Here is a 26255-nt window from a genome sequence, read left to right as displayed (position 1 = left end):
ATGTGCTGCCTTCTGTGAAGGAAACTGAAAACTGCAGCAGAAAAGCCAATGGCTCTAAAATGACCAGTCTGATAAAAGATCTGAGGATTGAGAGGAAACATCATCCTGTACAGGGCATCTCTGTGGTCTCCAGCCTGCTTTAACATAGTCATTTTCACCATCAGGAAGTATATAAAAAGCTCCTTAAAACTGTTAGATCTACCTCTTGCAGTGCAAACTTTCATCTTAACTATTGCTTTTAGGGTGGAGCCAAAAATTAGTTCCTCAGCTTCCAGTTCCTTGGACCATAGCAGCACATTCCTCCTGTTGATGAGAGACATCAGGGGCTTTAAAGTATTTTCATGGTTTGTTTGCCATTTCTGCTTTGGGTGTAGATTTTCTTTATGCCAAGAAAGTTTCCAGTGAGTTGTGGTTTATTGTGTGAAAGGTGGCATTTTTCAGTGCAGCAACACCACTTCCAGTGTGCAACACCAAATCCATGGCTTTGTAATTAACACTGCCCATGCATTTCTTCCCTTTAAGAAGCTGTTGTGCAAAAACCAAGCCCACTGATGACCTTGGGGAGAGAGAGAGACTGATTTGCTTGATCTTTAATTATTATTTAATTACTCTTCATATGCTAAATTGCCTCTACTGGACAATATCAGATGAGTGTTTTTGTTCTGTTGTCTCTCTTCCCAGCCCCCAGGGGCTCTAGAGGGTTCAGTGCCTGTTGTAAGCTGGCAGAGCTCCCTCGGTGTTCCAGGCCCGTGGGATGCACAGGGTTCTGTGGGGGAGGACAGGAGCTGGGAGCAGCAGAGGGCTGGGGAGGGTCCCCACGTGTCCGGGAGGGGGAGGTGGGTGCTGCTTTCCAGCTGTTGGGATGCAGGACCAGGCACCACCCTGGCTGCAGCCACAGCTGAGGCACAGGGGTTTATTTCTCTCATCTCCTGAGCCTAACATGCTGGCAAGTCCCCAGAGTTCAACTGGGTGCAACACACAAGGGATAAGTAATATCTAGAAAGAGAAATAGGCTTTACATAGAATTTTATTATCTACTGCTGATAAAGACTTATGGGTTTTGTTGTTTTTTTTTTTTTGTCAAAAAGAAAACTTTTAAAGGCCCATGAAAGAACTTTCTGTATCAACATACTTTTCTCAAATGCTCCAGCTGTGGGCTCACAGAGAATAAAGGACACAATCCTTTTAAAAATCACTGCAGGACCTTTAAAACACCATGCCTGGCCCAATGTCAAGCTGCTTAGTTGTGTTCTTTAGTAGAGATGCAGCTACAGAGCTTCCCTAGTGGTACCAGGCTATGTTGGGAGAAAAAGCATATTGGCTGTTTATTTTAAAAAAATAAAAATTCAACAGCTTTGGGATTTACGGAAATGATGCAGACCTGTCCTCTCAAACTAATGGGATTCAGCAATGGGACTCCCACTTTCTAGTGCTCTAGTGAAAATTTTTAATATAAAATTGCCTTCAGTCATCCATCACACTGTGCTCCATGATGTGGTAATGGGGAGAGGCCAAGGCAGGCTAATGAAATAATCTGAGCTGCTGAGGTGAGAAAGCTGCAGCTCTGCCAGCCTGAGAGCAGCTGAGGGCACAGTGTGAGGGGCAGGCAGAAACTGGGGGAGAAGTTATGCTCTGCAAGCTGGGCTAGCAGGGAATGAGGAGCTGCTTGGAATAACACTGAGCAGTTCATCCTCCTTCAGAATTCTCCCTGGTGGCAGGGAAGTGGTGGTTCCCTGCTTCCCAGACTGGCTGAAGGGTGATGAGCTGGGCTTTTTACAGCTCCAGGACTTCTTACCCTTTGCCTCCTTAGCCAGGAATAAACTTTTTCTCTTGGGATTGAATTTAAGCCAAGATAAATTTAGTCTAAATTTGATTTTTTTTCTTTGGCTCAACAGCCTACAGTGAGTTTTAAATTCCTTGTTCATTTAGAGGGTGGTTTTTGTGTAATAAATTGCTGTGTTGAGATCAAACTGGTGACTGAGCATGGCCAGGGAAGGAGCACAGACTGGCAGTGCAGGAAGGAGCATGAAATGAAGCAGTAAAATGTGCTTTAGTGATACTGGTGCTGGAAAACCTCTCCTGTAGAGCGGCTAATGGAGCACACACAGTGTGCTGGAAGGAAGGCTTCTGTGAGTACACCTGGCAGGCCTTGAACTTCAGACACACTGAAAAAATCCCACAACACTGACAGCAGCTTCTCGGGGTGTACGTGCTTTTTTATTAACAATGTGGTACCAAGGCATTAGTTACAAACGTTTGACATCAAGGTGACCAGGATCAAAGGTGTAACCTGGAGACAGGAGGGTTTCAGGACAGTCACAGCCCCAGAGCAGCCCACAAGGCTGTGTCAGCTTACCTGCTGCCTCTGGAGCCCTGGGAGGAGCAGCAAAGCCAGGAGACATTACTGACATCTTGCTGCAAACATGCTGGAGGGAACTGGAGTTGGAAAAAGGTGATTTTCTTCCAAACTTCTCCTTTTGTTCCATTTAAGTGATTACAAGGTTAGGGAAGGTGGAAGAATGATCAGTAGAATTTTTAATTCATGAGCACTATAGTTTCACAGGGTTTTATAACCAGCAGCCCAGAAATTACCCTGCCCCAGCGTGCTGAGCTTACAAACATGGCAGCCCCAAGAGAAAAGGCACAGTTGAGGGTTATTCCTGCTGCCCACACTGGGCTAGGTCAGGGACGGCTGGGCAAGCATGGTAATAAATGACCTGGAGCAGCGGCCCAGAATGTGGAGCCATCCCATAATGGCAGTCAGTGACACAGGAAGCTCTGGCTTTTGAGGGAGCCCTTTCACCCTGGCAAATGTAGAAGGCCATGCTGAAGGATCTATGGAATGGCCAAGCAAAGACATCTTGAGTAACAAATGTAGTCTGGGAAGAATTCATGACATGGCAAAAAGGCAAGTTAGAGCCTTCTAAAAAAATTAGTCCAAGTGGATTTCAGATTAAAAAGTATTTAGAAAAAACTAGTTTTTCTTAAGTACGTTGCAGAGGTCTGGACTAGCAGGATTTACCTTCATGACACACTTTGAGTGCAGCCATTCAGCACTCACCAGCAGAGTCCTGCATTTAGGAAGTCTGTCAGAAGTAACTTAATTCCCTACAGTTGCTTTGGAAAAGTCACTCCATTCCTAAGATTCAAGATATATGTGTATTTCACACACTCAGAATAATGATTTATTTCAAAGTTCTTCTTTCATGCAGCAATAGGAAAGTTTTTTTATTGTTAATGTCTGATTTATCTGAACTGCCAAATACAACAGCCAGCAGATTTATTGGGGCTCACAGAAGAGAGCAGGGAGCAGAACACAGATTCCTGTTCATGTTTCCAAAGGCCTTCTAAAGAGCTGTCACCCCTGCCGGCCTGCAGTCAGTGCTTTCTTTATTACATTGTTACATCCATGTTGTTCCAACACTTTGTGTGTTTCATCAAACATTTTCAAGCTTACATTTCCAAGACATGGTCTTGGCCAAGGAGAAGTCTTTGGATGCTGCAGTCTGGACCCAGGTTTGGGCAGCCCAGCTGAGCTGGTCACAGGGTGCCCATCAGGACCTGGCCCAGCAGTCAGAAATGCCTGTGTCACACACAGACCCACTGCAGACCTGCTGAGTGCAGGCTGCCTTTGGCCTCTTGGCTCATTGCTCCTTCCCAGCTGCACTGTGGGCCCAGCTGGACAGACACCAGAGCTCCTCACTGCAGGAGAACCAGTATTATTTTCAACTGTGTGCTTTTAAGTAATCCAACAGCATTTTCAAATCATTTAAGCAAGTGTTATCTTACAGATTTAGAGCAAAACGTTGACATATATAATTATTAAGTAAGCAGGGGAAAAGATGAAAAATCATGGGAAATTCAAGATAAGAAAACATAGTGGCAGAATATTAGACTATTTCTCTGCCTCTGAATTCACTCATGACTTGCACAGGATGGATTCTCTTCTTTGCAGAACCTTTTCTGACAGCAGCATAGATTTCTTCTGGCTTCTCCCTTTTAATCAGGGGCTTTTTCTCTGGAGCCTTCATTCTCCACATCACAACTGGATGGCGTGGGCCAGTAGGACTCTGAATCTTGATAATCTTTGTGGATGCAATATAGGACATCTTCACTGTCTGCACCACAGAATTCATTAAGTTTTTGGCGGCCTGAATTAGTGAAGTGACACTGTCCAGCTGTAATAGGAAACAGAAACACCAGCCTAGAAATCGGTGTGCTTTTAACCACAGTAGGCACAGGAATAAACACCAGTTAAAATTAAGACTACCAGAGACTAAACCATAATTCCCACATTTTCCTTTTGTGTGTTTGATCACTTTGCTCATGCTCTGCTGCTCAGATTTATTGTGATGTATGGAAATTCATGCTGGTGGAATCAATAAATGCTTTGGAAGATAATGCTAATTGGTTTTTTTCTGTAACAGGAATTCAGGATGCTTGTCTGCAGGATCCTATTGCAATTACTACTGATGGGTAATGAAACCAACTTGAAGAAGAGCTGTGAAAATGTGACCACTTGTTTCCTTTGTTTTAGCACTAGGTAAGGCCTCCAGCTGCTCCTGTCCCATTCCAGGCTCCCACAAGTGCTCAGGAGCAGTGCTGGGATACTCTGAAGTGTCTGCCTCTGGCTCTGGCAGAGCTGCTGAACCTGTTCTCAGCAGCCAAGATTTGTATGGGATATTAAAAGTGGGATAACCCACAGAAATCCCTATGACTGTATGGCCTCCCCAGCTGCTTGGGGAGTGTCACCAAAGGGCAGAATGCAGAACAAACAAAGCCCATCATCTTCCCCAGCATCCAGCACAGCCACACCAGTGCCACAGCAGGGGTGTCTTCTGTCACTGCTCATGGACAGCGAACAGGAGCACTGAGGAAGCTCTCCATGGCTGGGATGGACAAATAATAGGATTACTCTTCAAAACAGGAGAGCCTTCACACTTCACCTTCTAAATATCCCCACTGCTGAAACATTTGTGTAAAAGCACTGAAGCCAGTTCTCTGAAAGGCTCTCTGTGGGTTTAGTGGCAGAGTGATCCTGTCCTTTGCCATGCAGCCCAACCCCAAAGCCTTGGGCAAGGTACAGATTTACAAATGGGGTTATTAGGAGAGGTTTGAGGACTTCTCCCTTTGCCAGATCAAACAAATTGATCAGGTGAGAGAGGTGTATTATTATTGTCTGTCTTCATTCTGATTGTGTAGCACAAATACAAATAAGGCAGAAATAAAAAATGCAGCCAAAAGGCTGGATTTAGTTGCAATTTGGAAACACCTCTGAACTGACAGAAAAATCTTCCAGTTAATACAACACATACTGCTGCTCTCTGGAAATGCAAAAAACCAAAAATTTTTAAAAAGTTACGATATCTGGTTGAATTCACACATATGATGGCAAACTGAAATGATCTCAATTCCCCAAGAAAAGGTGTAAAATCTACCAGATGGCCTCTGAAGTTCATTCCATGCTGCAGCATGTGAACTTTCTAGAAAGGGCTGCCAGTCTCTAGCAGCCCTGTGGTGTTTGCAGGGCACTGCTGCCATCAGAGGGCAGGTGGGTGTGTTTGGGACTGGGATCTATGAGCTGGATGACTGAGCTGGGCTGCCCAGCCCCTCAGCAGCCTTGGCCCTGCAGCACAGCTGCTGTCACACACTTTGATGTGAACTTCAGTGCATGTGCTGACCCCCAAATTTCAAACACTTCTTTATACATCTAACACATGTGAAACAAACAATTTCCCAAGGCTGCAGGCTGTGGGGAAGGTTTTGCTCAGAGTTCCTGTCCCACACTCCCTTTCCCCAGGGAGGCTGCCCTGAGGTGCAGCCCTAGCTCAGGGGAGATGGAGGGGGGCCCTGGCCACAGCTCACTGCTGGATGCTGTCACACAGTGAGACACACCTCTGCATGCACACACACAGACACACACAGACACACGAAATTTCAATTATCTGTTGCCATCTAGAACAGCTGACAACACCATAATTCTGACATCTTATTGAAATAACTTTTTTTTTTTTCCCCTACCCTAACAGTCCAGCACTGGCATAGTAACACTGCTATGAAGCTGCTAGGACAAAAAAAAAGATGGTTTTTGTTCTCTGGCAGATGGTAATGGGCTTCAGAGGAAGCTTCTTCCCTGAAGTCTCCCAGTGACTGCAGTGTGTGTAACTGCTCCACCATTTTGAAGCTGCTGGCTGACAGAGGCATGTGAGGAGGCGTGGCAGGTTGGGGAGCAAATAAATTCTTGTTTGCATGGCAGGGAAAAGGCTTATTGAAGAAACTGGTAGCATCCAGGCAGAATGCTACAAAGCTTCAGCTGTAACTTTATTGTAACTTCAATGTGTGTAGTGTGGAACATGGAGAGTGCTGAAGTGAGCAGTAGAACTTAGCTGGCCTTTACTCTCCTGTGGAAACTGAACAGTTACCTCCTCCTTCTGCCCCCTGTGGCTTTTCCACAAATCGGCTGTGGAACAGTCGAGGGCTCCTTCACCCCACCCCTGAGATCACAAAAACTGCATTTTTATTGTTTTCTAAACTGTAATCATAGGTATCTACTATAAGCAGCAACAAACTTCAGGGGTGCCCAGTTTTGATGAGGCTGTAACTGAACCCCAGCGTGCAGCTGTGTCAGCCTTGTGGTTGACACAGGGGCTCTGGCAGGGGACACCTGCCAACTCCAGCACTTTAAATGCTGGAGAGCCACGGCCTGACTCCAAGCCCAACTGCAGAGCTGTACCACGAGGCAGAATTCCCCTGCCCCTTGCAACACCAGAGGAACTGAACCACTGCCATAGCACTGAACCACAAAGAGCTGTGCAGGACCTGGCCCCGCGCTGTGAGAAACAGCTCTGTGTGTCCCCTGCTGCAAGGCAGTGACCTAGGGCCCACCAAGGGTGTTTGACCTGGGCTTTTGCTGCATTACCTGGGGCTGGTGTAATATATGGTAGGGATAATTCATGCTATTAATGTATGGTATAAAATATTGTGAAATCCAAAAGCATGTCTTTGATCATCCCATCTGGGAGCAGCTGTCTATTCAGATTCAACTAGTTCCCGGACACACGTTAACAATCGATGCCTTAATGTAAGAATAGCAGCTTCCAGGGCGATGATCACCGGTTTCCCGAGTCATCAGGAGCCACCCAAGAGCGATTATCGCCTTGCCAATTGCATCTATCAGGAAAGTCAGCTGCGCCAAACTGATACATCTGCATACATGGCTTCTCCTGGAGCTGGAGCCGATTGACACCAATGGCACACCTGGACTTGGCCTTTGTCCAGCTCTGCACATGGAAAGAAACAGTGATGCATGTGAAGAGATACAAAGGAAATTTGGTCATCTTTGCCTCGGGCAGAATAAACTGTATAAAACCCCGCTGCAAGAAGCAGCGAGCATGAACGGGGGAGACTCTGACACTCGGGAGGTCAGATCCAGGTTCACCCAGCATCGATCCCTGGCTCAACGCTGTCTCTTTGGCTGTGGTGGTTTTGAAGACTGAACTTCGGTCTTGCAGACAAATTAATAAATCTTTGCTAAAATTTTGATAATTTTGGCTCACGATTTGAGCATTTATAACACTGGGCTGAGTCAGAACAGGCACTGAGGTGCAGGGACACTCAGTTAATGCTGCCCTTTAGGCTGGCTGCCCACAGCGTTGGCTGTGTCCTTGTGTCTACGTGGCCCTTCGCCTTTCTGATGCATCTCACATTTGTCTTCTAAAGAGGAAGTTTGTGTAGGGGTGGGGTATTAACTGCACTCAGAATTTTGGAGAAGCTTTTAGATGTTCTTAGATGTGTACTACAATCTGGCCATACATTTCATTTCCTCTTTCTCTGGCTTTTGTTGTTTTTCTACCTCAATACCAGTAACACTGTACAGTTTGCTGGAAATCTGTTCTATAAAACTGATGTACTTGAGAACTGTCTTCACTTGAATGCTTTTATCTCAGATATTCAGCAGGCTCTTCAAGGTCTCATATCTAGGAAAACTGAAGAAATGGAACATGGCATAAATAAAAGCCTGATAAAATATTCATTGAGTGTTTAAGTCCATTTCACTTCAAGAGATGTAGCTGCAAACTCTTCAATGCACAGCAAGCGGTACATAAAGATTCACTGGTAAAACAAACAAACCAACCAACCCCAAACTAAAACCTGTTTTATTTTTGCCTAACTTCACTTTTGCCCTTTCAGCATTTTCCATGGAGATGCAATATCTTAGCCTTCAGATTTTACAGGTCTGTGTAAGTTAAGACAAGAATTCATGAAAGGCTTTAGGAAAAACATCCTTTGACATTTCTTTCCTCACCTGTCCTGTGAGCAGTAGTATTTGGCTGCCATTGCAAAAGGAATTCAGAATTATTCTCACCACTGTGGTGGAACACACATGATACAGAGCAAATGACAGTATTTTTTAGAAAAAAATTCCCACCCCAAATCAGGCTGGCAGCACTCGTGCTGAAATCCACTCTCCCTTCTCCAGCACTTTTATTCCTCCTCTATAGCAAGTCCTGAGAGCAAGAAAGCAAACTCTCCTCTGCATAGCAAAGCTGAAGGAAAATGTTAGACAAGAAATGAATTTTGAAACTTTTTTTCCAGTTTGCTTACATGCATTGTATTTTTCTCATTTTGGTAAAGTTATTTCATGTCTTGGCAGTAGTGGCAATCCATTGCTATGAAATGCTGAACAATATGATAACTGATATGGGCAGTTATTTTTAATATTCAGAATAACAAAGACAGTCGTGACTTAGAAACTGGAGAAACTGTTTTGCTGTCAAAGTATTTTTTGTTCAGTGCAGTAAGAAATGCTCCCATTGTCCCATGCCAGCAGTAGCTGTAAGTGGTGCAGCAGTGGAATACAAACTCTGCTGACTGCAGGGCAGGCAGAGAGGCCAGGCTCCCTCCTGCTCTCATTGTTGCTGTGATGTGCAGGTGTTGCCCCTCTGTCCTAAGGCAGGGACAGAGACTTTGTGCTCAGGGACAAAGCTGTGTGGGCCTGCAGCTCTCCCAAAGTGTTCTGTGTAACCTGCAGTGCCTGCAGCCCCAGCTGGGACACCTGGACTGCTCTGCTGGGAGTGCTCTTGGAGTTGTGCAGGGAACTGTAAGGTGGTGCTGTTTGAGAACAGATGTGTTAGTTGGCTGTTTACAGTATTCCAAGTCGTATTTACAGTTCACCCAGATTTAGGTTTTCCATATAGGTGGAAGCTGAGAACTGAACACCAAATACCAAACTTTTTTATCAGTGTTTGAAGTCTGAACTTAAAATTCTTTTGGAAACAAGGTCAGTTATTAAAAATTGATTTTAATTGAAACACAAGGTTCATTATGTAAATTCCTAGAAGCACATTTCCTTTGGTACACTATACTGAAAGCCTAAGACTGAATTTATATTTCTTTGACAGCTACATCTGAAAGTTACATGAGTTCTACATTTTTGTGGAGAGCAGTGTGTCTGAGCAATGCTGCATTTCAGGGAAGGAGTCCTTACTATATTGAGCTTTTGATTTTAATCCTGCTTTTTTACTAGGTGTAGCTAATTGCTGTTTTGAATTATTTTATGGTTCTTTCACTAAGGTTGTTACATAAAATAGTCATTTAATCCCTTAAGATTAAAAGAAGCCAAACAATTCAAAAATAGTGAAATCTCCATTGTTGAAGGCACTGGAGTTTTTACTGAGCCTTGGCCAGGATTTGAACACCACTTACTTGCCTGCTTTTCTGAGCCTCCCTTTTTTCCCACTCAGAGTAGTGTTAATTTCCTTTAAGTGGAAATGGAGATCTTAAGGGATCTATCCTTGGCACCAGAAGACAGAAAAGTCAGGTGTCCAAGAAAAGCACAGCAAAGCTGGAACTGGAAGCACTTGGTTACCTGCCATGTGTGCTCATGCAGCTGACAGATGACATGCAGAACCTGTCACAGATTCAACCCCAGTACAGTTTAGATGGGGAATGAGCCAAAGGGAGCCTTGCCATTGTGATTCTTTTCTGTGAAGCTGTTTTCTGTCAATGTTTTGCTCACCTCTGCTTCACCATGCTCTCACTCTGGGATACTGGAGAGGTTTCATCCCCATGGATGTGGCCTAAGGAAAACAGCTTCACTGCTTGAGATTCTTTCCAAGGAACTGAGTTTTCCTAGAAACGTGGCTGTTCCATTGGTTATCTGTGTTTGTGTGTCCATCCAGTGACTGCACTAAACACCTCAGGGGTGTCTGGGGTCTGTTCCATGTTTTACCCATTTTTCAGGTGGGGAAATTGAATCTAATGGACTGAAAACTAACCATTACCAGAGCCTGCTTCAGGCTAAGCAGGATTCAAAGGGCTGAAGCTGAGTTCTATAATTAGGCCAGGCCTATGTCCAAGTTAAATGATAAACAACTTACATTAAGGGCTGCGGAATTGTTCCTGTGCGGCACCATAATGGAGCAGATGCTTAGCCAGGCAGATAGATCAGCCCCTCCCCACTACTGCTGCTTTCACTTCCAGGGAGGATTTTAAAAATCTATTTTAAAAAACAGGCCCTTGAGGAAAAGAACAGTGGCTTAATATAAATCTTTTCCTTACTGTTGAGGAAGAAATTGAGTGTTTGTTGCAACAATATTTTACATACACTGAGGCTAAGAACTATATGACACATCCTGATTTTGCTAACTGCCAGAGTAATTATTACTGGGAAAAGTTAGCTGTCCTTTAGTGTACATTACCATTATTTCCTCCTCCTTTAAATTAGTTTTTCTCAGTAGATGCAGTTTAGAATGTAGTAGTTACTGAGCTGTCTGTAAGTGATTGACAGGAAAATCTATCCCTTGCTTTGCTTCCAAAGGCCAGGATTTCTATATCCACACACCTGCCAGCGTACACTAGGCAAAAGCTAGAGAGGTATAGTGTTACTAACTAAAAAAAAACCTCAGAGTGACATATTTTTGTCAAGTCTCAGCAGAAGAAAACTTGTGTCAGCTCTTGGGGGTTAATGTCAGCTTTTAGAAATTGAGCGGTTCAGTATTTTCAGAGTCAAATACTGAAATAAGTCATTTCATGCATGGTGTGAAGCCCTACAAGTAACCTCCCTCCCACTCAAACAGGTGAACTAAGAGTTCTCAACAAGCACCAAGGAGAAGCAGCAGCCAGGAGAGGCAAAGTGGCTGAGCACAGAGCAGGAGCTGTGCCCTGGTGCTTGGGGACACGGCTGTGTCAGAGCAGCCACTGTGGGTGTGCATCAAGGGAAAAGGGATGTGATCCCCCAGAGTCACAGCGCAGTGGGAGCAGGACAGCGGCACCGACGGCACAGGAATGACCCAGGTCCTGCAGTGACTCGAGGGCTGGCAGGGCAGCCCCTGCTCCAGTGTGATTCCCAGCTTGCTACTTTAAGCCTTTGGTTCCTTCCATCCAGTCCTGTCAGGGCTGCAGCAAGGCTGTTCTGCCTATCTCACTTCTCTTCCTGGGGAAAGCACAGCCAGACCCTAAAAGGAGCTGAAAAGCCCTGCTCCCATCTCCTGCCCTGCCTGAGGGGCAGCTCCTCTCCAGCAGCAGCTGAACCCCTTCCAGTGGTGAAGGCATGGGGCTGTTTACCAGCTGCCACAGCAGTGCACGTTGGCCAGGACAGCCTTTTCCTGCGGTGTGGATAGCCAGGGATTGGGACTGTGTCAGCCAAAGGCCTGGGGGCAGAGACTCTCCCTTGCATTTTTCTAACTTCTGGCTTACAGCTTTGCCTCTGTGTTTTCACCTGTGGTTCAGCCCTCAAAGCTGGAACACATTCATTGCAGTGTCATGCTGGAAACTTATGATTTAACAAGCCCAGGAACTTAGCAAGGGAAACAGAGATTTCAGTACAGCCTTGGAGCATGAAGTTAGACACATTAAAGCACCTCCATTTGGCACAAAAGCAGCCTGATGTCAGTGTTTAACTTAAAGTCTGGCTCTTGAGATACTAGGGGGAAGAGCTGAAGATAAATGAGACATTTGCAGGAACAGCAAAGGGAAACAGCCCTTAGTGCACAGGTAAGGCTAGCCAACCTGGGGTAGAGGGGGAAGCTTCTGTGCCAGTTAGCAAATTCTGGGATACTGGGACTCTTGTGAGTTTGCTCTTCAAGACCCTTCCTTTTTAAGGCCAAAAGGCTTTGTCTCTCTTGCCAAGTACAATATAAAATGAAACATAAGCAGATAATGACTGTAAATAGCATAAAACAGAATTGCCTGATGAAAGTAATGGAGCACAATATTAATATGTAAGATACGTTCATTTTCTGCCCTGTGAAATAATTCTCTCTAGTTAAAGCCATTGCTGGAAAAAGAGCAAACTGGCAAGGTAAGGTGCAAGCCTATTGCTGTGCAGTGCTTGTAAGTGAAGTATCAGCTTATCTGCATAAATTAATGCAATTACTATCAATCTGCAAATGTTACCCCATTATTTTGTGCCTGAAGAGGCACCAGTTTAATTAATAGGAGGAAATGTCCATTTCCTATTTAATCACTCCTAATGAATACTTAGTGAATCCTTACCATTTGGACTTGTGCAGCTTAGAACCTGACAATGCAGTACTCCCAATATTGGGTGGGCCTATGAAGGACTAAATAGTGAGCAAGGAATTTTTAATGAATGAAAATAACAAAACTGCAATGAATGGAGACTGAGAAGGTGATGATACACAGCTCTTCCTCTCTTTTTCTGTACAGGACCCCCTCTAACCTCTGTAATGAGGGGCTGACTAGAGAGAAAGTACCAGAGCTTGGGAATGGACAGTGAGAAAGGCAGACTACAAGCGTGTGTAGCCTGAAGTCCAAAAGCCACTAAACAAGGAGAGCAGTGAGAAGAGCTGCCAGCTGGGAAGTCCACAAAGCATCCCAGGTGCCCAGGGAAAGTGGCCTAAATAACCTCCACTGGTGCTACAGCCAGGTATGAACTGTAGGAAGAAAACCCCCAGCGTGGGGGGGCCTGAGCACTGCAGCAGGGCGGACACGGGCACAGGGCACAAACAGCTGAAGAGGACTGAGCTGTGTTTATGGATTTCAACAGTTTTTCATATGCATCATATGCTCTTTGTTGTCATTCCATGCTGGCAGCCAGCAGCACCTCCTCCAGTGCAGATCATGTAGGTGAAAACAGAGTTTGCTGCTGACAGAGACACAGCTGCCCTTGTGCCATGGCAGTGCCACCCACTGCTCCACAGTACCACCCAAGGTTAACCTGGAGCACCAGTTTAGGGCTCCTTTGGTTTAGGGCTCCTTGCTCCAGCACAGAATCATCCAGAACTGGTAAGACAGTGACTGTGGCTGCTCTGTTTCAAGAAGACACTTCCTTCTTTTGCAGGTCTGCAAATATGTGACACTACATCCTCTGCTTTTCATCCCTCTCTTCCTCTCTATTGCTCCTTAGGCTTCAAGAGAGGCTGGTTTGGGTCATTTTTTTAATGAACTGCTACTCTTGTGAGAAGGAATTTTCCTAGAAGGTGATTTAAGCCCAAGATCCTTGTTCTAATGGTTGGAGAAGAGAGGTGTGGGGTGAATGTAAGAGCCATCTCAAAACAGTGCTTTTATGTGTGGATTCCACCAGCTGGTACTCAAAGTGGATTTGTCACTGTGGAAGTTGGTACTGACCCATCAGAACATGGAAATGTGTCATTTCTCACAGGAGAGGAGCTTCCCCCCTCAGCTTTTGTGCTGCCAGATGCCTCTCCCAGCTCCTGAAGGAGGTGGGAGATCAGGGAGGGACTGTGAGGAGCCAGTGCCAGCCAGAGGAGGGGAGGATGCCCAAGAACCAGGGAGGTCATTCCTGCACACACCTACACGGATGCAGGGGGGAGCAAACGATGGAGAAACCTGTATGATTATTTCCTAATGCTCTTTCTGGTAGATTTCTTTTCCTGTAGCAGATCTTCACGAACCAGAGGATGGATTCAGTTTCAGGTATTTGGAGACTCACACATTTTTTACTTAATACACAATAAAACCTTTACTATCTGCAAGGGCTTGCTGTCTCATTTTCTGATTCTCATTCAGACAAGATCAGGACTGGGGAGAATATAAAATATAATCCTATTCCAGCCACAGTTCTGATTCCTGTATTTTCTAATGGAGTTCTAATATTATTTTCTGGGCAGGGAGAAGGTGGGAAGGGGAGAAGAACCCCTCTGCTGTCTCACACAGAACTTGGGTTTGTAACTTATTTCAAGGCCACCTAACCTAGGAATACTATCAACTTCTAAAGTCCCCACATGGACTTTGAAAACTGGAACTTGCTCCAGTTTTTAAGAAAAGCAATTCAGTAACCAGCCATTTTATACCACTAGTGCATTTCTCTCCTTCTTGACTGAGCAATTTATCTGCACAATGTAAATCCCACTATTCTTCTCACACTAAAGCAATTAAAACATAAAGAGTTAAATTAATACAAAAGGCCATCACTAGTTGGTTGGGCTGCAGTTTCAGATAACCACAATTTTAATTGCAGGGGGGCAGTTGAGCACAGTCAGTCACAAATGGCATCCCCTTCCCAAAACAGAGACTGAGGAGATTTTTTTCCATTTTCTAGAAATTTTTCATAACCAGTGACACCAACCATGTCTCCACTGTCTTTAAAAGGCCTGGAGTGAGAGCACATGTCTCTTTTGACAATGGCTAGCAATCTGACTCTTTTCTATGTAGCACCTATATTATTTTTTTTAAAAAAAAAAAAACAGTCCTTGTTGGAGCATTTTCTAAGATTATTTGAGAGAGTAGCAACCTTGCAGCATCTCACCTTGATTTCACAGAAAACCCCCAAAGCCATTCAGGCCTCTAAGCACACTCTCCATTTCACTGGCTCCCAAAATAAGCACCTCCCTGCCTGTTTACTGAGCTAGAGGGGACTGGTGCAGCACATGGGGCAATAATTACTGCCCTGGTGAGGCCTGTGCTCAGCACACAGGGCAATAATTACTGCCCTGGTGAGGCTGCACTCAGCACACGGGACAATAATCTCTGCCCTGGTGAGGCCTGTGCTCAGCACACAGGACAATAATTACTGCCCTGGTGAGGCTGCACTCAGCACACAGGGCAATAATCTCTGCCCTGGTGAGGCCTGTGCTCAGCACACGGGACAATAATTCCTGCCCTGGTGAGGCTGCACTCAGCACACAGGGCAATAATCTCTGCCCTGGTGAGGCTGCACTCAGCACACAGGGCAATAATTACTGCCCTGGTGAGGCCTGTGCTCAGCACACGGGACAATAATTCCTGCCCTGGTGAGGCCTGTGCTCAGCACACGGGACAATAATTCCTGCCCTGGTGAGGCTGCACTCAGCACACAGGGCAATAATTACTGCCCTGGTGAGGCCTGTGCTCAGCACACAGGGCAATAATTACTGCCCTGGTGAGGCCTGTGCTCAGCACACAGGGCAATAATTACTGCCCTGGTGAGGCCTGTGCTCAGCACACAGGGCAATAATCTCTGCCCTGGTGAGGCTGCACTCAGCACACAGGGCAATAATTACTGCCCTGGTGAGGCCTGTGCTCAGCACACAGGGCAATAATTACTGCCCTGGTGAGGCTGCACTCAGCACACAGGACAATAATCTCTGCCCTGGTGAGGCCTGTGCTCAGCACACAGGACAATAATTACTGCCCTGGTGAGGCCTGTGCTCAGCACACAGGACAATAATTCCTGCCCTGGTGAGGCCTGTGCTCAGCACACGGGGCAATAATTACTGCCCTGGTGAGGTGTGTGCTCAGCACACGGGACAATAATTCCTGCCCTGGTGAGGCTGCACTCAGCACACAGGACAATAATCTCTGCCCTGGTGAGGCCTGTGCTCAGCACAAGGGGCAATAATTACTGCCCTGGTGAGGCCTGTGCTCAGCACACGGGACAATAATTCCTGCCCTGGTGAGGCCTGTGCTCAGCACACGGGACAATAATTCCTGCCCTGGTGAGGCTGCACTCAGCACACAGGGCAATAATTACTGCCCTGGTGAGGCCTGTGCTCAGCACACGGGGCAATAATTACTGCCTGGTGAGGCCTGTGCTCAGCACACAGGGCAATAATTACTGCCCTGGTGAGGCCTGTGCTCAGCACACAGGGCAATAATTACTGCCCTGGTGAGGCCTGTGCTCAGCACACAGGACAATAATTACTGCCCTGGTGAGGCCTGTGCTCAGCACACAGGGCAATAATTACTGCCCTGGTGAGGCCTGTGCTCAGCACACGGGGCAATAATTACTGCCCTGGTGAGGCCTGTGCTCAGCACACGGGGCAATAATTACTGCCCTGGTGAGGCCTGTGCTCAGCACACAGGACAATAATTACTGCCCTGGTGAGGCTGCACTCAGCACACGGGACAATAATCTCTGCCCTGGTAAGGCTGCACTCAGCACACAGGGCAATAATTACTGCCCTGGTGAGGCCTGTGCTCAGCACACGGGACAATAATCACTGCCCTGGTGAGGCCTGTGCTCAGCACACAGGACAATAATTACTGCTCTGTGAGGCTGCACTCAGCACACAGGGCAATAATCTCTGCCCTGGTGAGGCCTGTGCTCAGCACAAGGGGCAATAATTACTGCCCTGGTGAGGCCTGTGCTCAGCACACGGGGCAATAATTACTGCCCTGGTGAGGCCTGTGCTCAGCACAAGGGGCAATAATTACTGCCCTGGTGAGGCTGCACTCAGCACACAGGACAATAATCTCTGCCCTGGTGAGGCTGCACTCAGCACACAGGGCAATAATTCCTGCCCTGGTGAGGCCTGTGCTCAGCACACGGGACAATAATCTCTGCCCTGGTGAGGCCTGTGCTCAGCACAAGGGGCAATAATCTCTGCCCTGGTGAGGCCTGTGCTCAGTACAAGGGGCAATAATCTCTGCCCTGGTGAGGCCTGTGCTCAGCACACGGGACAATAATTACTGCCCTGGTGAGGCCTGTGCTCAGCACACAGGGCAATAATTACTGCCCTGGTGAGGCCTGTGCTCAGCACACAGGGCAATAATTACTGCCCTGGTGAGGCCTGTGCTCAGCACACAGGGCAATAATTACTGCCCTGGTGAGGCTGCACTCAGCACACGGGACAATAATCTCTGCCCTGGTGAGGCTGCACTCAGCACACAGGGCAATAATTACTGCCCTGGTGAGGCCTGTGCTCAGCACACGGGGCAATAATTACTGCCTGGTGAGGCCTGTGCTCAGCACACAGGGCAATAATTACTGCCCTGGTGAGGCCTGTGCTCAGCACACGGGGCAATAATTCCTGCCCTGGTGAGGCCTGTGCTCAGCACACGGGGCAATAATCTCTGCCCTGGTGAGGCCTGTGCTCAGCACACGGGGCAATAATCTCTGCCCTGGTGAGGCCTGTGCTCAGCACAGCGCCAGGGACAGCACCGTGTGGGAGGGGCTGGGGCAGAGAGGCAGTGGGAGCAAGACTGTGATTGGCTGCAGGAGCATGCAAGCAGGAAGCTGATTGGACAGCAGGATGCGTGGGCAGAGTGCAAGCAGGAAGCTGATTGGACAGCAGGATGCGTGGGCAGAGTGCAAGCAGGAAGCTGATTGGACAGCAGGATGCGTGGGCAGAGTGCGAGCAGGAAGCTGATTGGACAGCAGGATGCGTGGGCAGCAGCATGGCAGCTGAGGCAGCCAATGGGTGCCCTTCTTCTGTTAAATTCTGTGAAGTCTCAGGTTGGTTTCAGTTCTGTTGGGTTAGAATTAAAGGTATGAAAAGGGGCCGATTTCTACAATAACAGGATCTCCTTGGGATGCATCAGGGGGTCCGTGTCGCTTCACTCCCCACTGCCACAAACCCGCAGTTGGCTTTCTCAAGTTTTTGGATGCACACAGGACAAATTCTCACCCTTCTTCCCTGAAGCAGGGCTAGGATCTATAGTCATGTCTTCGGGATTATCAAGAAGTTAAATTTGGGGTTTCATTTTTAGAACTTAAAATTTTTGCAGCAGACAGATTATGCACAGTTGACAGGAGTGACACAACAAAAAAGGTACAGAAAACAATGTGAGTTTTCTACAGCAGGAGGCAGAAATAGCAAGAACCAAACTTGGTTCCAACATTTGGCTTTACTGTAACCCACATTGGTCACAGAACTGCTTGTGAAAAGAAATAGGTAAGGAAGATAAACTTTGTTAATGTGCTGTCCAAGTGAAAACAACCATTGGCTTCAGAAATTATACATGCAATTAAAATTATGTAACTGTATGTTCCAGAGGTTCAAATGTGGTGTCTAAATTACCATTTAAATTAGCCAGCACAAGTATCCTATAGAAATGAGTGTTTCAAATCTCACCTCAGCAACAAAGGCTCATTTCCAATTATTTATAAACCACATAAAATGTAATAATAGTTTTAGTGAAAGATAAATAGGGATAGGCAGGCCTAGAGACAGAAGTAGGAATGTACAGATATTGATGGCTAGAGACAGGGCTAGACAGGCACAGGGAGAGGCAGAGATAGGTACAGAGAGGTTAACAAAGGTAGAGGCTGCTCTAGAGAGAGCTGTGGGTACAGACAGGTGCAGATAGGTACAGACAGACAGGAACAGGTAGAGAGACAGGCTGACAGATATGGACAGACAGAGGTGCTGAAAGATTTTGTCAAGCAGAGGTAGATATCTAGTAGATATCTATTGACTATCTAGATAAAAGAAATTTTTGACAGGGAGAGGAAGTGACAGGTACACATAGACATTGACAGAGACAGGTACAGACAGATCCTGACAGATTCTGTTAGATCCTGACATTCTCTAAGATTTTAGCAGATTCTGTTAGATTTTGGCAGATTCTGACACATTTTGACAAATTCTCTTGTATTCTGACGGGTTCTGACAGAGATATTGGCAGGGCTGGAGACAGATCTTTGACAGAGATTTGTCAGATATTGACAGGTACAGAGAGGGAGATATACATAAGGACAGAGAGTGACAAGTACTGACAGGTGGAGTAAGTATAGATGGATAGAGGCATGTATAGATGACTAGTGATACATATAGATATATAGGTAGAGATGTATATAGATGTATATATAGAGAGGTGTAGATACATATAGATATATATATATAGATACATAGAGATAGGTTTAGACAGGCAGAGCTAAATATTGACAGGTGTAGATAGGTACTGACAGGTATGGACAGGCACAGGTAAGTATCAGCAGGTGCAGACAGGCAGAGATAGGTATGGTTTGACAGAGACATACAGAGATAAGTACCAACAGGTATAGGTACAGATAGGCAGAGGTAAGTACAGACAGGTATAGATAAATACAGAGAGCTGTAGATAGGGACAGACAGAAATGGGTAACCTGAGACAGGTATAGGTGGATAAAGACAGAGACAGGCAGAGATTAATACAGATATGTACAGACAGATGGAGGGACATAAAGACAGGTATCACTGGGGGTAGATAGGTATAGAGAGATACGGACAGATACAGATCAGGATACACAGAGACAGATGAACACAGATAGCCAGGGATAGGTACAGACACAGAGGAACAGCTGGGGGGAGAGATACAGAGAGCGAACATTCCAAACTATGTGAGTGAAGTTCCCTTGAACACAGTGCCAAGTATATGGAGTGTAGGAATGTGCCCAGTGTCTTACCTGGGTTTGGTGCTGTTTGGCAGATTTATACCTTGAAATCACAACCCTATGTGCTCCAGGCAGAAACATGTCACAGAACATGGGAATGCGAAGGCATTTTATGGATGGCTATGCTGAGGCCAAGTGCATAAAAGTTCCATAAAAGCACAAAATGTCTTTTCCATAGCTAATGATACTTGGCTGTAAAGGAGCTAATAACTCTTAAAGCAAATTTAAGCAAAATCAATAAATTCACTCAGGAATCAAGTCACTTTGCCCTTCCTGTTATTTATTTCTGTAGACCTGTAGAATGTCTGGCAGCATTTTTTTCTGGCCTGGAACTCCACCCCTGGACTGTTTTCATTGTGTTCAGACACACACATGAGCATATTCCACATATGTAAGCTAATGCACCTTAGAGTTCTTCAAACCAGACTACTTAAGAATAACAGTGATAATGTGCTGTGAGAATTTTAAAAGAAAAGGTGATTATTATTCCTTTAAAGCCAGAAGTCCTATGTGTCACTGTCATAGATTCTTGCTGTTAAGTGGGTATTAGAAAAGAAAACAGGATTTGGAGTGACAGTGGAACATGCTGCAAGCACAGGAAAGCCCAACTCAAATGTAACACCTAGTCTGACTAACAGAGTACGTGGTGCCATTTTTCTACTTACTGCAGACATGATGAGCTCTCCACCAAGATGCTGGATTTCTGCTTTAACCTGGCTGCAGATCTTGAGCTGGTGGGAGTACAGCTTGATCTGTTCTAGGTAAGCTAGCAAATCCTGTTTGCACGACTGGTCTGGGCACTGAAAAGAACAATAAATAAAGCACTTCAGTAACTGCTGATTCAGAATGATATCTCAGGAATCACTGAAACTTCACTGGGGAGTATTCCAGTTGCAGACTACTGGAGCCTTGCTTTTCACTGCAGTTTATCAGGCTGCTAAGTTCATTCCTCTTGGGAAGTCTTTTAATCTATAGTTGGAAGCTCAGATGAAGCCTAAGATTCCCCACATGCATTCTGTATTTAACATTGCTGTGCTTGCCTTAGCAGTATTCCTAAACAAATCTTTAGTGTATAGAGTAATTCCAGTCCTTAGATGATCTCTAAGAAAATACCTTTATAAACAGTGATGAGAGCAATCCAAACAGATTTCATGGGCTATGAAACCACACATGCAGAGACCTGTTAACATCTGTATGTTATGCTTTATCTTGTAACCAGATCTATGGGGTTTTTTTGTGTTCCATCCAGACTGTACTGAACTCAATCTGCAGATCCTCTCTCATTGTGGGAACACCAAAATTAGAATGTCTTATGGAAAAGTCACAATAAAAATTGTCAATATTTTAACAATACAGATTTATATTACAGAAATAAAACCAGGATTGCTGTAACCTAATTTTTTCCCAAAATACATGGAGTACTTGGAGTGCAATGTTGCTCTGTGGGTACCAGGCCAGCCATGAAAGGCTGGGTATGAATTTGTTCTAAGGCTGATTCTCATTGCTCTGGCAGAATAAAGGGATCTTAAGGGGAATGGTGAGCCCCTGCTGTGCTCCCACAGCTGCAAAGAGTAAGAGCATAAATAAGCACAAGATCCCTGCAGGTTTGCAGACATGGTGTTGGCCCTTCCTTTCGACAGGAAACTCTGCTCAGCTTTGCATACTGGAAAAGCAAAGATACATCCCCACCAACTGCACACTGTCAACAATCACCTGTGGTTTTATTGAATTGTGGTCAGTGGATTTAAATCCAAACCCACCAGGAGCCAGAAAAAGCACCAATTCTACTTAACTCCAAAAGTATTTCAGCTCCTGGCTTTGCTGAAGCAACAGTATGTGTTCAAAAGGCTGGTGTGATAATGCTGTTCTTCATGGCTATGCAATAATAGCAAGTTCATGCTTTAGACTTAGCAAAAGGTAACAGTAAACAAGGAAGGTCAGAGTGTACAATTTTAAATTAATTAATATAACTTAACATCAGTCCTTGCCTCATGTTCTGCTATGTCCATTATTGTTTCCTGTATTTGGGCACAGTTTACAGCAAAACCAGAACACTTCCTTGACATGTTCTCTTTCTATCTGATGGAAAACTAACCTAAAATATGTTTTTATTTCTTCCTTATTAAGCACTGCTTTAAGAACTGCCCAAATCAGTATTTATATAATAGTATATCAGTGTTTAGAAAGCTGGAATACTCACTGTTTATTTAATTTAATTAATAAAAAATATACTTCAAGTAAAGTACAATACAATCCCTTAGAGCATCACAACTCATAATACCAAGATGGTGTGTATTCCTGGAATGACATTCTTCCTCCTCTGTTTTTTTTCTTTCTCCTTAGTTACACTTTGATTTTATCCCTCTGGCCAGAAAAACTCAAGAGAAAGGTGCCAATATAGTGCCTCATCCACTTCAAACCGTGACAATACCAATCACAGAAGTTCAGAGACAAGAATGATTATTATATAGTACTCTTTTATATTCTCGTGTCAGGCTAGTCACAGGTGCTGTCTCCCTTACACAGCATTACAGAAGAAATGGGTACCACTTTAGGAATGCTACAGATGATACACATCAAAGGCCAGGAAACTGCACTCAAGAACAAGACCTTGAGGTTCTGTGCCAACACTTTCAGTACCAGAAGGATTCAAAAAAGCAAATGCAGGGCATTGGATAAGAAAATTCTCCTGAAATGTAATTATGCAGTGGCATATTCACAGCTGCGCTACCTGAGTAGATCATGTGCATCCTTGCCCTGCCCTGGCACAGCCAAGGCCCAGATGGAAGGAGGAAGATTGTACTGAATCCTTTAATTCTTCCTCCATTACAGACCCCAGGGGTCATTAACAGTGACTCCCAGGAGCACAAAACAAAGGAAATGTTTTTAACATGAGGTTGTTAAATTGCAGAAATCTTTGTTACAGAATGGTGATATTAAAATTTTACATATAAGCAGAAGAAATTACTGGACAAACAAATGGAAAATTATCAAGGACTATTTCCCATGTCAAGTGTATCATAACCATATGTTTGGTTGTGTAAATTCTGGCATGGCTGCTGGAGGCTGGAGCTCCATGAAGTCAGGCCACACTCTCCTGAGCTGTGTCAATAGCCAGGTTACCTCCTGGCAGCAGCAGGGACCAGTGGATCCATGCCTGAGCTCTGGCTCAGCACTGCAGCAGAGGGACAGGTTGGCCAGAAAATGAAACCTCATGCCTTGTAGCACGTCAGATCAGCCATCAACAGATGCTAGGAACAAATGTTCTGCAGGGAGGACACTGCATAAGGAATCATCTACCTACTGCTCAGAAGAGGCTGGTACAAGCAGCACTTGCTCACCAGCAAAACCAAACACTAGGCTGCAACAGAAGGACAGTCAATAAATTCTGAGTTTCACCGTCCCACAGTAATTGATGGTTACTAGTTTACTGCTGCACTTTCCTGACTGGAGAGCCCACATCAGATTCTGAGAGGTTTTTCCCCACACATCCTGCGGGCAGTGGCTGTTGCTGACAAGGGCTTTCTGTAAGAGCAGCATCAGAACTGACCTGCATCCCAAAGATGCAGTGCTATTTTACCCAAGAGAATATCCACCAAAACAACCAAACAATGTGAGAAATTAAAATAATGCAGTAATTAAAACCAGACTGAAACCAGCACTCACCATCCAAGTGAAAAAGCCAGTGGCACAGCAGTTGCACAGGGGGTGTGAATGAACAATGCACAGGAGCTTCTGCCCACAGACCATTCTGGGTTTGCTTTGTTCTCACTTCATCCACTTGCCAACCAAGGCCAAAGCATTTCTCTATAGAATCCAAACCTGTCTTCATGGGGATCAATATTGGGGATAATCACACACCACCTACTATAAATGTGTGCTGGGCACAGACAGGAGGCAGCTTTGCTGCTCCACCAGTGGGATTCTGTCACCCAAAGGGATTATTTACACAGTGCTTCCCTGACCACTGCAATTAGCTCTGACAAACAGCACTCTGAATGAGCCCAGCCAGGGCCTGCCTGACTGGGAGCCAAGTGGGTGCAACACAGAGCAGGCTCTTAATACAGACCTCACTCTTCAGCACATTTCATCAACCCAGGGGGAGGCACTCACTGCCTTCATTATCTTAGGGCTTCCAGGTCTCATTAGCCAGCAAAAATCTTGTGACAGAAGGAACAAAGAACAAAAATCTTCTGACAAAAGAGAAGGTCTCCTGATAATGAATTTATAATGCACTTGTGATTCATGTGTGTAAGTTGCTGTTGATGCTGTAACTGTGAAGATTTGGACCCTTGTTACTCTGAGCCATCCTAGAAGTGCTTGTGACTGTGGACTGAAATACAGCTGAGTTCTGCTGATTGTACCACACTGTATGCCTTCCCTTCAAACACAGCAACAGGGAGCTATAAAAATCATAGAAATCCTTTTTTTTTCACATAATACAAATGCTACAGAATTTAGTTGTTAGTAAAAGGCAACATGTGAAATACTCTACTAAAAAGTCCAAATGCTGCTCAGGAAAGCAATACTGGCACTCATGTTTGACTGGGTACCAAATTCCTGAAGGGCTTATCCAGTTTGGCCCAAATTCAGAGAACAGTTATTTGGTAGCCCAGAGGAATGTAAAGTTTATTTTAAGACCCCAGGAGTGCAGGGCATAGGAAACCTGGCAAAACAACAGCTGAGAAAAGGAATTTGAAAATACCTTCAAGATTAAAAAAAAATCACAATGAGAAAAGAGCTTTCTAAGTTAAAGGATAACTTGCACAGCCAGAAAAACGCCTTTTAAACCTTCTTTTAACAGAAGTTAAAAGCTTTCTAGCCATGCAAGGAGTGAGAGGATCATACTAAGAATATCTGTAATAGGAGGAACAAAGCAAGATTCTCTTTACTAAATTTCACACCTACCTAGCAATATTTGCTATTGTGTTCACCATAACTGGAAGGGCTGCCTTGGCTCATCTTTTGATTTGTGTTAGGATTTTTCTGGTTTTAATGCATATAATGTAATGTAAAACCACATCTGAAATCCAAGCAACACCTGTAAGTAAGGAGTGTCCTTCAGATGCACAGAACAAATCCCAGGGGTCAGGTGGCTGTTGGGTGCCAGCAATGTGCAAGCTCTGAGCGAGGACCAAGGCCAGGAGCTGGAGTGAACTCAGTAAATGGGTTACAAAACCTCAATGATGTCACATTTCCCAGCAGCTCTGAGGGGACACACGAATTATCACCACTAGTGGTTCATGAATACTTTCTCCTCACACTGATTTGCTCATATTTCCAGGCTGGAGTCGTTGTACTAATACAGCTGAAATCTTTCTTTCATAGAAGAAATATTTCAGTGAGAGTGGATTCCCTGTCCTAAAACCAACAAGAATTTATGATCCTTACTCAGCTTTGGCTTTGCTATCTCATCATTTTCTGCAGTGTATCAGTGACAGGTTTGAATTTTAATCAGTAATAGATAAAATCTTGAAAGCAGCTGTGGTCCAGTGCTGGAAGAAAGTGTGTTAAGATCAGGAATTGGGGAATTCAAACATTTTACCTGTTTTTTCCACAAATCTGATCACAACTGTATAGATGCAAAATAGAAATTCTTTGTTATCTGGAATTTAGAGAGACACAGGGCAACCACTAACAAACTGGTTTTGCTTCCTAGAGGGTAGGAAAGCAAAAAGGCAGCCACAAAGGAAGAAATGCTTCAGGTGTGACACCTGCACTCCCCTGTTGGTGTTGTACAGCCCTAAAGAGACCCAGCCAGCCTGGTGAGGAGGCTGCAGGGGTGCTCATGTGCCACTGCAGCTCCCCTAGGCAGGCTGCTGAGTTACCCTGCTCCTGCTGGGCTTTTCTAGGGGAGGCTGAGCCATCTAAAAATCCAACAGAAATAAAGCACACCTTCCAGCTCTAACACTTGGCATTTCATGGTGATTAGTAACTCATAAGAGTTACTTAAAATAACTATAAATAAAAGCGTAATGCAAAACCAAAAATCACCTTCAAGCTGCAGATTTGCAGGGGCCAAAACAGCCAGTGTTAGGGGTTGGGGGAAGGGAAGGAAAGTACAGGAAAACTGTGGATTCTGTGACTCTGCAGAGGGTGGAGAACAAACCATTTTGGAGCCAGACAAGTCTGTCCTTCCTAAGCTGGTGCTCAGAGTAAGCACTGCCCAGAGCAGCAGAGCTCTGTGCCAGTGCCTCCATGCTGTGCTCCCACAGCTCCCCTGGAGCAGCTGCATTGCTGCTGGGTAATTTCCCCAGGTCAGTCAGGAGAGGATGAGCCTGCAGCTCTGCACTGCTGCCCGCACAGCTGGCTGCCTTTGCCTGGCACAGAGCTCATGCTCTCCACAGGGGTTGGCCCCCTGCTCTGCTGGATTAAGAATGGGAAGGAAGGTGGCACACAAGGGCCTTTCAGTGTCCCACCCTCTGCCAGTGAGCAGTTTGCAGGCAGCTGGGGGGGAGCACGGCCAGGACAGGTGATGTGAACTGGCCAAAGGCTCTTCCATACCAATTCCATGGAGTGTCATGGCCAGGATGGGGGACTCACATGGAAGGGGCTCATTGCTGTTCAGGGATAAGCTGGGCATCAGTCAGCACATGATGGGGAATTGTGCTGGGCATCCCTTCTTTCTCTCTGGTCTCAGTCCTCTCTCCCCCTCTCTTTCAGTATCAATGTTAGTACTACTACTACTACTGTTATA

General features: G+C 45.3%; 1 protein-coding gene and 1 long non-coding RNA gene across 5 annotated transcripts in view; one reads left to right on the top strand and one right to left on the bottom strand.

The window, feature by feature from the left end:
* LOC143694803 (uncharacterized) overlaps positions 1-8130 on the top strand; it is a 38707-nt gene extending 30577 nt beyond the window's left edge. The window contains exon 4 of the long non-coding RNA XR_013183525.1: positions 4428-8130. This is a non-coding gene — a long non-coding RNA (uncharacterized LOC143694803). The remainder of the gene's footprint in view (positions 1-4427) is intronic.
* The window catches only part of CTNNA3 (catenin alpha 3), a 440676-nt gene continuing 416616 nt past the window's right edge, over positions 2196-26255 (bottom strand). For all 4 annotated transcript variants that reach the window (XM_077183545.1, XM_054637288.2, XM_077183546.1 and 1 more), the window contains 2 exons: positions 20224-20358; positions 2196-4178 (listed from right to left, as the gene is read on the bottom strand). In XM_077183545.1, coding sequence (XP_077039660.1) covers positions 3891-4178; positions 20224-20358 — 423 coding nt within the window. In that variant the 3' untranslated portion in view covers positions 2196-3890. The remainder of the gene's footprint in view (positions 4179-20223; positions 20359-26255) is intronic.

This window comes from Agelaius phoeniceus, chromosome 9 (assembly GCF_051311805.1).
Source record: "Agelaius phoeniceus isolate bAgePho1 chromosome 9, bAgePho1.hap1, whole genome shotgun sequence".
NCBI lineage: Eukaryota > Metazoa > Chordata > Aves > Passeriformes > Icteridae > Agelaius > Agelaius phoeniceus.
The sequence above is the reverse complement of the archived record's forward strand: the minus strand, read 5'-3'. Positions and strand labels throughout refer to the sequence as shown.